Raw genomic sequence first — 13661 nt, 5'->3', positions numbered from 1 at the left:
AGTGGCAGAGAATAGGATGTAGATTTCTGTTAATAGGAGACATGGCCCATAAACTTCCTTGGAACTGCTCCTGCTCTGCCGGCAGAAACCCTATTTCTGGAAAACATAAAAATCAGCCAGGGGACCTGATCCCAATCACAATCCATTGGTCTCTGGTTGAAAGTACCTATGTGTTGATATTGGGTGTGAACACATTTGGATGCAGCTGTGGTACCCTCCATGCCATAAAGATGGGCACTTGGGCACAATTTTCCCTGTAAGCTGGGCTTTGTTCTGCACGGCCTGCTTCTTTTAATGAATGGTCCCTTTAAATTTATGTGCCTGTGCAGTGTTTACAATGTAAAAGGCGGTGAGCAGCCTGCACAGGTCCTTTCAGATTACTGCGTGGCTGCACCTTGGACAAGACACTGGTGCTCTACTAGCACATATAAGCTGCACCCCACCAAGAGTTGGAGCCTGAGCAGGGAGAAGGAGAGGCCGAGGCCCAACTAGTTCAGTTAGCACAGCATGAGACTCTTAGGCCAGAATTTTAACCTTAAAAAAGGGTGGGTTTGAAGCGTGGGAGTAGTTAAACTGTTAAAAATGGGATTCCCAACCTGATCCTGCCTCCAACCCTCCCACTTCTGGTTTCACTGGAGGTGGGACGGGACAGGGGTGTGAGCAACCAACCAGCTGCCAGGAGGCAGTACAATTTAAATATTATAATATGGCTGGAAGCCTATTTTTTTAATCTCCATTTTGTTTTTAACTGCATGGGGATGGATTTCACACAATTCGTGAAACCCGGCAGGTAAAGCAAGGCAGGGACTGCTGAATCTAGGATATAAGTGGCTTTATACCTAGCTCCTGGATTCAGGGACCCGACCGAGGCCATCCCCGATGATCAGAAACCCCCTCTCAAGGCCTCCGATCACCTTCCTAGGCCTCCCCCCATCCACCCACCAGGCCTTCCCCCCCAATGACGAAGCTGAGGCTAGCCATGATCCTCTGGTGGCTGGCCCCGATCTGCTATCTCTGCTCCCTCCTTCTCTCTCCCACCACCCCACATCTCTGCCTGACCTTTCACCTAATGCTTCCCCCGGCCCAAACCCCGGTCCTCTCCCCCATCCGATGCTTCACCTGGCCCTTATTCCTGGTCCTCTTTCCCCCCCACCTCTCGATGCTTCCACTGACTCCGATCCCCGATTGTCGCCACCCTACCCCCCGATCCATTTCCCCAGCCTGGCCCTCACACAAACCCTCTTAGAACAATATGTAACAGAGCCTACAAGGGAGCAAGCCATTTTGGATCTGGTCCTGTGTAACGAGACAGGAAAAATAAACGATCTCCTCGTAAAAGATCCTCTCGGAATGAGTGATCACAATATGGTTGAATTTGTAATACAGATTGAGGATGAGGAAGTTGTGTCAGAAACGAGCGTACTATGCTTAAACAAAGGGGACTACAGTGGGATGAGGGTAGAGTTGGCTAAAGTAGACTGGAAACAAGGACTAAATGGTGGCACAATTGAGGAACAGTGGAGGACTTTTAAGGAGCTCTTTCAAAATGCGCAACAAAAATATATTCCAGTGAAAAAGAAGGGCGGCAAGAGAAGAGATTACCAGCCGTGGATAACCAAGGAAATAAAGGAAAGTATCAAATCAAAGACCAATGCGTATAAGGTGGCCAAGGTTAGTGGGAAACTAGAGGATTGGGAAAATTTTAAGCAACAGCAAAGAATGACTAAAAAAGCAATAAAGAAAGGGAAGATAGATTAAGAAGGTAAACTTGCGCAAAACATAAAAACAGATAGTAAAAGCTTTTACAGATATATAAAACGGAAAAGAGTGACTAAAGTAAATGTTGGTCCCTTAGAAGATGAAAAAGGGGATTTAATAATGGGAAATGTGGAAGTGGCTGAGACCTTAAACAATTATTTTGCTTCTGTCTTCACAGTGGAAGACACAAAAACCATGCCAAAAATTGCTGGTCATAGGATTGTGGGAAGGGAGGTCCTTGAGATGATCACTATCACTAGGGAGGTAGTGCTGGACAGACTAATGGGATTGAAGGTAGACAAGTCCCCTGGTCCTGATGAAATGCATCCCAGGGTATTAAAAGAGAAGGCGGAAGTTATAGCAGATGCATTTGTTATAATCTACCAAAATTCTCTGGACTCTGGGGAGGTACCAGCGGATTGGAGAGCAGCTAATGTAACGCCTCTGTTTAAAAAAGGGGGCAGGCAAAAGGCAGGTAACTATAGGCCGGTTAGTTTAACATCTGTAGTGGGGAAAATGCTTGAAACTATCATTAAGGAAGAAATAGCGGGACATCTGGATAGGAATAGTGCAATCAAGCAGACGCAGCATGGATTCATGAAGGGGAAATCATGTTTAACTAACTTACTGGAATTCTTTGAGGATATAACGAGCATGGTGGATAGAGGTGTACCGATGGATGTAGTGTATTTAGATTTCCAAAAGGCATTCGATAAGGTGCTACACAAAAGGTTACTGCAGAAGATAAAGGGACGCGGAGTCAGAGGAAATGTATTAACATGGATAGAGAATTGGCTGGCGAACAGAAAGCAGAGAGTCGGGATAAATGGGTCCTTTTCCGGTTGGAAATCAGTGGTTAGTGGTGTGCCACAGGGATCAGTGCTGGGACCACAACTGTTTACAATATACATAGATGACCTAGAGGAGGGGACAGAGTGTAGTGCAACAACATTTGCAGATGACACTAAGATTAGTGGGAAAGCGGGTTGTGTAGAAGACTCAGAGAGGCTACAAGGAGATTTGGATAGGTTAAGCGAATGGGCTAAGGTTTGGCAGATGGAATACAATGTCGGAAAATGTGAGGTCATCCACCTTGGGAAAAAAAACAGTAAAAGGGAATATTATTTGAATGGGGAGAAATTACAACTTGCTGAGGTGCAGAGGGACCTGGGGGTCCTTGTGCATGAATCCCAAAAAGTTAGTTTGCAGGTGCAGCAGGTAATCAGGAAGGCAAATGGAATGTTAGCCTTCATTGCGAAAGGGATGGAGTACAAAAGCAGGGAGGTCCTGCTGCAACTGTATAAGGTATTGGTAAGGCCGCACCTGGAGTACTGCGTGCAGTTTTGGTCACCTTACTTAAGGAAGGATATACTAGCTTTGGAGGGGGTACAGAGACGATTCACTAGGCTGATTCCGGAGATGAGGGGGTTACCTTATGATGATAGATTGAGTAGACTGGGTCTTTACTCCTTGGAGTTCAGAAGGATGAGGGGTGATCTTATAGAAACATTTAAAATAATGAAATGGATAGACAAGATAGAGGCGGAGAGGTTGTTTCCACTGGTTGGGGAGACTAGAACGAGGGGACACAGCCTCAAAATACGGAGGAGCCAATTTAAAACCGAGTTGAGAAAGAATTTCTTCTCCCAGAGGGTTGTGAATCTGTGGAATTCTCTGCCCAAGGAAACAGTTGAGGCTGGCTCATTGAATGTTTTCAAGTCAAAGATAGATAGATTTTTAAGCAATAAGGGTTACGGGGAGAGGGCGGGTAAGTGGAGCTGAGTCCACGACCAGATCAGCCATGATCTTGTTGAATGGCGGAGCAGGCTCGAGGGGCTAGATGGCCTACTCCTGTTCCTAATTCTTATGTTCTTATTATCTTATGTTCTCCCTTCTTGCACCATGCGCCTCTCAATCTAACTGGCTGTGGGCGGGAAACCGAGGCCTTGGATGCAAATCAGGCCCTGCCATTAAAGTAGGCAGGTCCTGGGGAAACCCAGCCTCCCAGGTTTCCCGACTGCATTGGAGCCTGCCGGCCCCCAACCTGGCTTTCACAAGGAAATTCCGGCCTTAATCTCAGGTTGGATGGTTTGTGTATCTGGCACAGGTATGATGGGCCGAATAGCCTCCCTTTTCTGCTGTCGCGATTCCATAGCCTTCAATCATATTCCTAATCAGATGTATATTTGAGGTAGAAGATCATCCATGATCTTATTGAATGGCGGAGCAGGCTCAAAGGGCTGATTGGCCTACTCCTGCTCCTACTTGTAATTTTCATATGTTCTTACAAGAGAACACTGGAGTATTCTTTCATACTGAGGGTCATGCTTACATAAAATAGCATGGGGTCGAAATTCGGTCCTGCGGTTTTTGAGGAGGTGTCACCGTCTGAAGGAGGTTGCCACCACCAACCGCGAAATTCACTTTTTCCGCCTGAAGAGGGGATTTCAGCATTATATATGGCGTTACACGCTACTCTGGAGGTGGTAAATGGCGGTTAGTGGGGCAGCAAGTGAGGCAGCAATCATCAGTTGTAACTGGGGCGCAGACACACTGCCGTCACCTGGATTCAATTGAGGCAGTGATTGGGTGCAGCACTGCCTCGTGCGTATCTTCCCTTCCTACGCGCTCACTCACAAGGTGAAGATGGCAGATGCAGCAGCAACTCGCCAGCGCACTCACCGCTTTTTGGACGCAGCCATTGATGCTCTGCTTGATGCCGTGGAGAGGCGTCGAGAATTACTGAGGACGGAGGCTGGAGGTAGGCTACACCCCCAGCAGGCTCTGGTGGGAAGTTGCTGAAATCGTGTCAGCGAATGACACGATGCCCAGGACAGCGTCCCAATGTCGCAGGAAGTGGAATGACATGACTCTATTGATCAGGGTGAGTATCTTTAACATTAACCTGAGCAAGCCATGCTCTGAGCTCAATGTGCAGTCTCTCTGTCATGTATCTTACATTATTATATATAACTTTATCCGAACATGCTATGCATGACTGTAATAAGATAAGACCTGTAACCACCAGCATACCTTACCATCAGGGGTGCACTTGCAAGAGACAGGTATATAAGGACAGGTCTCAGGCAAGTGCAGCATTCCAGAGCTGTGAAATAAAGGTGCAGGTCCAGAGTGATCTTGACTTCACTACATGCCTCGTGTGAATCTGTACTGAGGGGACAGGACTTTACAATGGCGACGAGTTACGGGATTACAGAATCCACAGAATGGCAAACAACGGAGCAGATGAAAAGTACAATGCGGGAGACAATTGGGAGGACTTTATAGAAAGGCTTCAGCAAAGTTTTGTAACCAAAGACTGGTTAGGGGACGACAAAGCAGACAAGAGAAGAGCCCACCTCTTGACCAGCTGTGGTCAAAAACATGCGCTTTAATGAAGGATCTGCTGGCATCTGAGAAACCAGCAAGCAAGTCGTTTGAAGAATTGAGCACACTGGTAAGAGACCACCTGAAGCCAGCGAGCAGCCTATACATGGCCAGACACAGGTTCTGCAACTACAGACGCTGTGTGGGTCAGAGCATACCCGACTTCGTGGCAGAACTTTGGAGGTTGGCTAATTTATGTGAGTTTTCCGATGAACTGAGGAGAGAAATGCGGAGAGACTTTTTCATTGAAGGAATAGGCCACGCAGGCATATTCTGAAAGCTCATAGAGACCAAGAACCTGACCTTAGAGGCAGCAGCACTCGTTGCACAGACATTCTTGGCAGGGGAAGAAGAAACGAGGTTGATTTACAATGCAGGTACGACAACTAATGAAATATTGGAACAAGGAGTTCACAGCATGAAACAAGCTGCTACCCCCACACACAAACAAAAGCGGGAGAGCAGGCCCTTGACAGCAGGCAGTGGCGCCAGAAGCCATCAAGGGCCACAGGAACAGCCGTTCACACCTCATCAACCCACATTGCGAGCAATCAACTACAAACTGAGAGAAGCTCAAGAGAGATCAGCTAGACGCAGCTCTTTCTTTGGAAATAATGGAAGCGGTCTGTGCTGGAGGTGTGGGGGTGGGCACTCGTCAAGGGGATGTCAATTTCAGCAGGCTGTTTGCAGGAACTGTGAAAATATAGGGCATTTGGCCCGCATGTGCAAAAAAACGGCAGCTCGGCTGGTATATGAATCGGATGGGTCGGAAAGCGGACCAGAAGAAGGTGGGGACAGTACCCGGGACACTGATGTACAGCAGGTCAACACGATCAATGGCCGCTGCTCCTACAACAGGACACCTCCTATAATGATGAGGGTCCTACTCAACGGGATACCTGTCAACATGGAGCTGGATACGGGAGCGAGTCAATCTCTCATGGGCGCTCAACTATTTGAACAACTGTGGCCGCATAAAAGAGACAGACCAAAACTCACAAGGGTCGACATCAAACTAAGGACCGATATCAAAGAAATCGTACCAGTCCTCGGCAGTGCCATGCTCTCTGTCACACACAAAGGGACAGTGAACAGACTTCCCCTGTGGACTGTTCCCGGAGACCCCCCAGCACTGCTGGGGAGAAGCTGGCTGGCAAAACTAAACTGGAAATGGGATGATGTCCATGCCATGTCGTTAGATGAACGGACCTCCTGCTCAACAGTTATAAAGCGATTTGAACATCTCTTTCAGCCAGGTGTGGGCACTTTCAAAGGGGCCAAAGTCAAAATCTACATCACACAGGATGCTAGACCGGTCCATCACAAGGCCAGAGCTGTACCTTTTGTGCTGAGGGAAAAGATTGAACACGAACTAGACAGGCTTCTGCGGGAAGGCATTATAGCATCTGTGGAATTTAGGGACTGGGCAAGTCCCATCGTCCCAGTCATGAAGCCTGATGGATCCGTACGAATCTGTGGGGACTACAAATCTACCATAAACAGAGTCTCCCTACAGGACCAGTACCCGCTGCCCAGAGCGGAGGACTTATTTGCCACGTTGGCTGGAGGTAAACTTTTCTCAAAACTAGACCTCACATCTGCGTATATGACGCAAGAATTGACCGAGGAATCCAAGCTACTCACCACCATCAACACACATCGAGGTCTTTTCATGTACAATCGATGCCCATTCGGCATCAGGTCGGCAGCTGCCATATTCCAGTGCAACATGGAGAGTCTGCTCAAGTCCATCCCGGGGACAGTTGTATTTCAAGACGACATACTTATCACTGGCAGGGACACCAACTCCCATCTCCGTAATTTGGAGGAAGTACTAAAGCGGTTGGATCGGGTAGGCCTACGAGTTAAGAAATCCAAGTGCCTGTTTCTAGCACCCGAGGTTGAATTTTTGGGCAGAAGAATTGCCGCTGATGGAATCCGCCCAACAGAGTCCAAAACTAAAGCAATTCGCCTGCCACCCAGACCCGGGAATGTCTCAGAACTGCGCGCCTTTCTCGGGCTACTCAATTACCTTGGGAACTTTATGCAGAACTTAAGCACGCTGCTGGAGTCTCTCCACGTGCTACTCAGGAAGGGGGGGCGGTTGGTTTTGGGGGGACGCCAAATAAGGCACGCAACCTTCTGTGTTTCAACAGTGTTTTGACTTTCTTTGATCCAGGTAAAAAGCTAGTTCTCACATGTGATGCGTCGGCGTATGGGGTCGGGTGCGTTTTACAACACGTCAATAGTGCGGGAAAATTACAACCCATAGCTTATGCCTCCAGGTCACTTTCGCGGGCGGAGCGCGGGTACGGAATGGTAGAGAAGGAGGCGCTCGCGTGTGTGTATGGTGTCAAAAAGATGTACCAATACCTTTTTGGGGCCAAGTTCGCGTTAGAAACCGACCACAAGCCCCTCACATCCCTCCTATCCGAGAGCAAGGCAATAAACGCCAACGCCTCAGCGCGAATTCAACGGTGAGCACTCATGCTGGCGTCCTACGACTATACCATAAGGCACAGACCAGGCACAGACAACTGTGCCGACGCGCTCAGCAGGCTACCCCTGGCGACCATGGAAGGGTCTGATGAACAGGACTGTGAGATAGTCATGGCAATCAATGCCTTTGAGTCCACAGGTTCGCCCATGACGGCTCGCTAAATCAGAGCCTGGATGGCCAGCGACCCCACGCTATCCTTAGTAAAAAGATGTGACTGGGCAGAGGCTCGCGATGCCTGCCCCGAGGAATTCAAACCTTTTCACAGGCGCATGCATGAGCTATCACTACAGGTGGACTGCCTGTTGTGGGGCAGCCGAGTAGTCATGCCTCTGCGAGGCAAAGAGGCATTTGTCCGGGAGCTCCACCGCGAGCACCCGGGGATCGTTCTCATGAAGGCCATAGCCAGATCCCACATCTGGTGGCCTGCTATTGACGCGGACTTGGAGCTCTGCGTCTGACAGTGCACCATTTGTGCCCAACTCAGCAATTCCCCCAGGGAGGCTCCCCTGAGTCCCTGGCCCTGGCCTACCAAACCGTGGTCGCGGGTGCACGTAGACTACGCGGGCCCATTCATGGGCAAAATTTTCCTCGTAGTTGTAGATGCATTATCAAAGTGGATCGAATGCACCATTTTAAACTCGAGCACAACCTCCACCACTGTGGAGAGCCTCGCAACCATGTTTGCAACGCACGGAATCCCTGATATATTGGTCAGTGACAATGGTCCGTGCTTCACCAGCGCAGAATTCCAAGATTTTATAATTGACCACGGCATAAATCATGTCAAGACGGCACCGTTCAAGCCGGCCTCCAACAACCAGGCGGAGAGAGCAGTGCAAATCATTAAACAAGGCATGCTTAAAATCCAAGGTCCCATGCTGCAGGGTCGCCTGTCGCGACTGCTGCTGGCATACAGATCTCGTCCGCACTCATTGACTGGGATTCTCCCCGCGCAACTGTTGATGAAAAGGACTTTAAAAACAAGGCTCTCATTAATCCTCCCAGACATGCACAAAATCATTGAGGCAAAGCACCATAAGCTGACTGAGTACCATGACAGAAATTTGAGGGGGAGATGGAATGAGATAGGGGACAAAATGTTTGTCCTAAACTATGGCAGGCATCCCAAATGGCTTGCAGGGACAGTGACGGGCAAGGAAGGAAACAGGCTACTGGTTGTACAAATGGACAATGGCCAAACCTGCCGGAGGCATGTAGACCAAGTCAAAAGCAGATTTACCAACAACTCTGTGGAACTAGAGGCAGACTGCAATGTGGAACTCGCACCACACCTGTTGGACAGACAGAGGGAACAAACTGATGAAAGGGCAATCCCAACAGACAGCACAGGCGAGTCAACAACAATCACACCAATTGAAACAGACAGCCCAGGCGAGATACCAGCAACCACACCCAAAGAAAAACAGACACCAAGGCAAACAACTGAACCACAACTCAGACGCTCCACGCGAGAGCATAGACCACCTGAGAGACTGAACCTATAAAGACAATAAGACCTTGGGGGAGGGTGATGTCATGTATCTTACATTATTATATATAACTGTATCCTAACATGCTATACATGACTGTAATAAGATATGACCTGTAACCACCAGCATACCTTACCACCAGGGGTGCACTTGCAAGAGACAGGTATATAAGGACAGGTCTCAGGCAAGTGCAGCATTCCAGAGCTGTGAAATAAAGGTGCAGGTCCAGAGTGATCTTGACTTCACTACATGCCTCGTGTGAATCTGTACTGAGGGGACAGGACTTTACACTCTCCTTAATGTGAATGTGTCTGACCCCATGCTCTATGTGGGTGAGGCCAGGTGCAAGGTTCCCATTTGCAGCCTCACCCACTCCAACGTCCTGCATGCGCTGTTAACCTTCCTACTTGGTTGTGGAGACCCACCCCTCATCTTGTTAACTTGTCAGTCTTCATATGCGTCTGGACACTAACCTTACCGTTACTATTCGGTCTTCGCCCTCTCATTCAAGCATTTCCACGAGTACTCGCATCGAATCGAACTGACAGCGACCGTTAAAGACTCTCATACACTAACATGTTCGGAACTATGTAACGCACTTCGGACAGATGGATAGAAGGGCACTAACTCTGACGTTCTCTTTAATCTTGCAGGCCAAGCACGCACACAATAGAAGAGAGCAGACGTGGACTGGAGGAGGGAATTCTGAGCTGCAACCCTTAACTCCTATTGAGGAACACGTCTTGGCCCTGGTGGGTGTACAAGTGGGTGCATTGGCAGTGGGTCAGGCCAAGCCTCCTCGGGACAGTGACAGTATGTTGAGTTCCTTAGCAGGCCACTTAGCTCTGACACCACAATCCTTCACCACTTTCCATAAGACTGGCATTTCCGAACGCCTTTCCCAGTCCTGGCCCCCTCCCCTTCACGTAACCACTCTTCTCTGGCTTTGTGCTTTCAGATGATGACTCAGACAACCAGGGGCCTGCACCTCAAACTTCCTTTGCGGTGGAAAGGAGGAGAAGGTGGACGTGACAGAGGATCCAGCGTCCTAAGCGTGTGGGGCCGGCAGCTTTTTGGTGGAAGGTGTGATTGGGGAGATGGAGGTGGGTGATGCTCCGGGACCCAGTGGCCTGCAGCAATGCCATGGGGGAGGGGAAAACAGGGAGTCAGCTCCCCAGAGGGTGAGTGCGCACCTAAGTGATGCTCAGCAGCACTCTGATGAGGAGCCCAAATTAGAGGATGTCACAAGATAGTCATTGCGGATGCACAGTGATCTGCTGGGTGCACTGGCAAGGGTGCCCAAGTGTCTCGATGCACTACCTGTGAGGATGGAGGAGTCTTTCTCAACTACCGCACATGCCTCTCAGCAGCCTGTGCAGCCCATCCTTGGTAGATACCAATGGATGTTAGACTCGACAAGTTACCATGGGGTCCCAGACATGGTAGCATGGGCTATGGCTGACGTGGCAATAGCCATTGAGCACCAGGCCGACGCTATGGTAGGCCTGCAGACTGTCATGGCATCAGTGCGTGGTGGCATCAATCAGCTCTGTGGTATGCTGCAGACGTAGTCTGCCCTGATGCAGAGCCAACTTGATGCCATGCAGGCACTGACCGCTGCCATCGTGTCTGGGGCCCCATCAGTTGCACAGGGAACTAACATTGCCGAGGCAGGGCAGCCATCTTTGCTCAGCCAGATAGCTCCAGATGCTGAGGCTCTGCCCGATGGGAGTAGTAGCATGTCGGGCCTGTTGGAGCGTGATGTCCTCTGTCGGGAAGACATCATTCCGCCCTTGCCCCTGCCACCACAGAGTGATGCCGCTCTTGCTGAGGTGATGCAGTCCACAGCCGGCCTTCCAGGACCCGAGCTGGTGGGGAATATCCTGCTAGGCCATCAGATATGGCAGCAGAGCCAACAGAGCGACCTTCTACCAGCCTTGCTGCAGGCACTGAGACCCCATTGAGGATGAGCAGTAGGCGTGGGAGGGGGTAAAAGGGAAGGGGCGGAAAAACACTCAGGAAGACCCGCTAAAGATGTGTGTGATAGTAGCTGGAGATGTTGACCTTGCCGGAATATGAACTCATGTAAATAGTTGCATGTTGATGTGTGTGAGAATGTTTCAAGGTCTGGTTTCAATTATTCTTTGCTGTGGATGATGGTGTCCTTTTATGCTATTATGGTTTTTGTTGTCAATAAAAATTATTTTAATTTGTCACATTCTTGTCTTGCCATTTATATACATGGAAGCTTGGAGAGTGGGGCACGATGTCTTCAGCAGATCGCTGGGTGAATAGGCTGACCATTCAGCACATCTTGCGTCATTCACTGGAATCGATGCGCAATGAGTCTGTTACGAGCAGTCCTTGCAGCCGCAACAGTGTCAGGCTGCCTCCTCCTTGACTGAAGCTCCTCATCTTCCTTCTCATTGTCATCTTCCTCCTGAGGTGGATCATCCATCCCTGCTAGTAATGGCTGCCCCCTCATGATGGCCAGGTTGTGCAGCATGCAGCACACAACGGTGAAGATGGACACTCGATCAAGTGAGTACTGAAATAACCCTCCAGTGTGGTCAAGGCAGCGGAAAAGCTGCTTCAGAATCCTGATAGCTTGCTCTATAATGGTCCTAGTTGTGATATGACTGCTGTTATAGCGCTGCATGGCAGGTGTGGTGGGATTGCGGAGGGGTGTCCCCAGCCAGGTGGCGAAACCATATGCTTTGTCGCCGATGAGCCAGCCACGTGCTTCATGCAGTGGCTGAAACAGTCGTGGCACACTGCTCTCCCGCAGGATGAAGGCACCGTGGCAGCTGCCAGGATAGCGTGCATTGACAGTGAGGATCATCTGCCTGTGATCGCAGGCCAGCTGAATGTTGAGGGAATGGTAGCCCTTTCCATTGCGAAACACCTCTCCATTGTGAGGCGGGGCCTGCAATGCCACATGCGTACAATCAATGGCCCCCCGAATCATGGGGAAGACCGCTATCCTGGTGAAGCCATTGCAGCACTCATCCTGGCTCTCCCTGGACATGCTGAAATTCATGTAGTCCATTTGTCAGCTGTAGAGAGCATCGGTCACCTTGCAAATGCAGCAATATACTGCAATCTATGAGATGTTGCATATACAGCCTACAGGAGACTGGAAGGAGCTAGTTGCATAGAAGTTAAGGGCAACTGTCACTTTCACTGCCACTGACAGTGAGGTCATGGTGCCGATGTCAGCTTCGAGGTCTTGTGGAACAACAGCCTTCTTATGCGCTGCTCCTCGGACATATCAAGGTAAGAGTAATGTGCACAGTAAACCCTGCGTCTGTATGGCCTCCTGCCCCGAGGTCTGGGGCCTCTCCTCTGGCGTAGGCCCACGTTGGCCTGAAGCTGTATCTGCAACCGGTGTCTTTGAAATCTTTGCCGCAGGATGACGTGGTGTGCCATCATTGCCCCCATTAAATTGCAGAAGGTAGCCGCGATACGCTAGTCGCCAATGGATCCAACCTGAAACCCACCAATGTTTGCGAGATGCTAGTTGTGAAGCTGAGTAGTTGCAGCACGCCAACACCTACACACTCTGTGAGGAGAGAACGCAGCACTGACTGCGGCCTCTGTGGCCCGGCTGCAACTCCCTTTAAATACCGCCCCAGAATCTTTACCTCGACTTGCGAACGGCAACTTATTGTGGCGTGTTTCCCGCCAGCCGGTAAGTGAGGCGCCAAAAATGAATTTTGCGAGACCGGCGCCAAGGAGGCGTTACACGCGTACTGACGTCAGGATTTCCATGGTGGTAGTTAGCGAAGCAACAATTCTTTGCTCCCTTGAAAAAACAGAACCGAATGTCCCATCAGGCGGCACCACCGCCTAACGCTGCCGCCCAGCCGTTTACGCTCCATTGCCACCTCTCCCAGGTGGTATAAGCTGACAGTAACAACCGGATTTCGACCCCCATATATTTTGGAATCTACCATCTGACATAATATATAAATTACTTGTCCAGCTTACAGATTTGCTCATGCATATTTTGCTAACGTGTTTCTTCCAAAAAATAGTAATGTAATTATACTAAAATTTATGCAATGAAAACTTAACTCTCAGCAATATATATGAGATATTGATTAAGCACCATAATTATTATTACTGAAGAAAAGAGTAAAATACATCATGTTATAAATCCAAAATTAAATTTCAATGAAAAAATATTCCTTCTTTATGTAATCTGTGTTTCATCATTTGATTTTATTGAATCACAGATCGGCATCCAGTGGAAACCTGTAGTTGGAACAGACAATCTGAGAGAAGTCTTTATTTGATTGGATATACCTTCTAATAACAAGTTTTGTGGTAGATGAACATAGCATGGAAAAGTAGCTAAAATGATTTCTGTGTATGTCATTTCTCTGTGAAGCAGAAATTGGTTGGAGAATTTCCTGACACTTAGAAAATAATCCTTTTTGTGTTCAGTGAAATTTTGGGCACTGTTGGGAAGACTAAAACATTGAGTTCAGGATTGAATTTGAAAGGTTTCAGCTCTTCCATTG

At 49.0% G+C, this 13661-nt stretch overlaps 1 protein-coding gene across 1 annotated transcript; it reads right to left on the bottom strand.

The window, feature by feature from the left end:
- Positions 1 to 11458: 11458 nt before the first annotated feature.
- Positions 11459 to 12184, bottom strand: LOC139279645 (putative nuclease HARBI1). The gene has a single exon (XM_070898753.1). It carries the CDS (start codon positions 12182 to 12184, stop codon positions 11459 to 11461), a length of 726 nt encoding a protein of 241 aa, XP_070754854.1.
- Between the last annotated feature and the right edge of the window lie 1477 nt (positions 12185 to 13661).

This window comes from Pristiophorus japonicus, chromosome 14, assembly GCF_044704955.1.
Source record: "Pristiophorus japonicus isolate sPriJap1 chromosome 14, sPriJap1.hap1, whole genome shotgun sequence".
Taxonomy (NCBI): Eukaryota; Metazoa; Chordata; class Chondrichthyes; family Pristiophoridae; genus Pristiophorus; species Pristiophorus japonicus.
Note: the sequence above shows the minus strand (reverse complement) of the source record. Positions and strands in the feature narration are given on the sequence as shown.

What these genes read in the sequence shown, in the direction of transcription:
- LOC139279645 (XM_070898753.1), bottom strand. Translation starts at nt 12,184, where the DNA reads ATGGACTACATGAATTTCAGCATGTCCAGGGAGAGCCAGGATGAGTGC.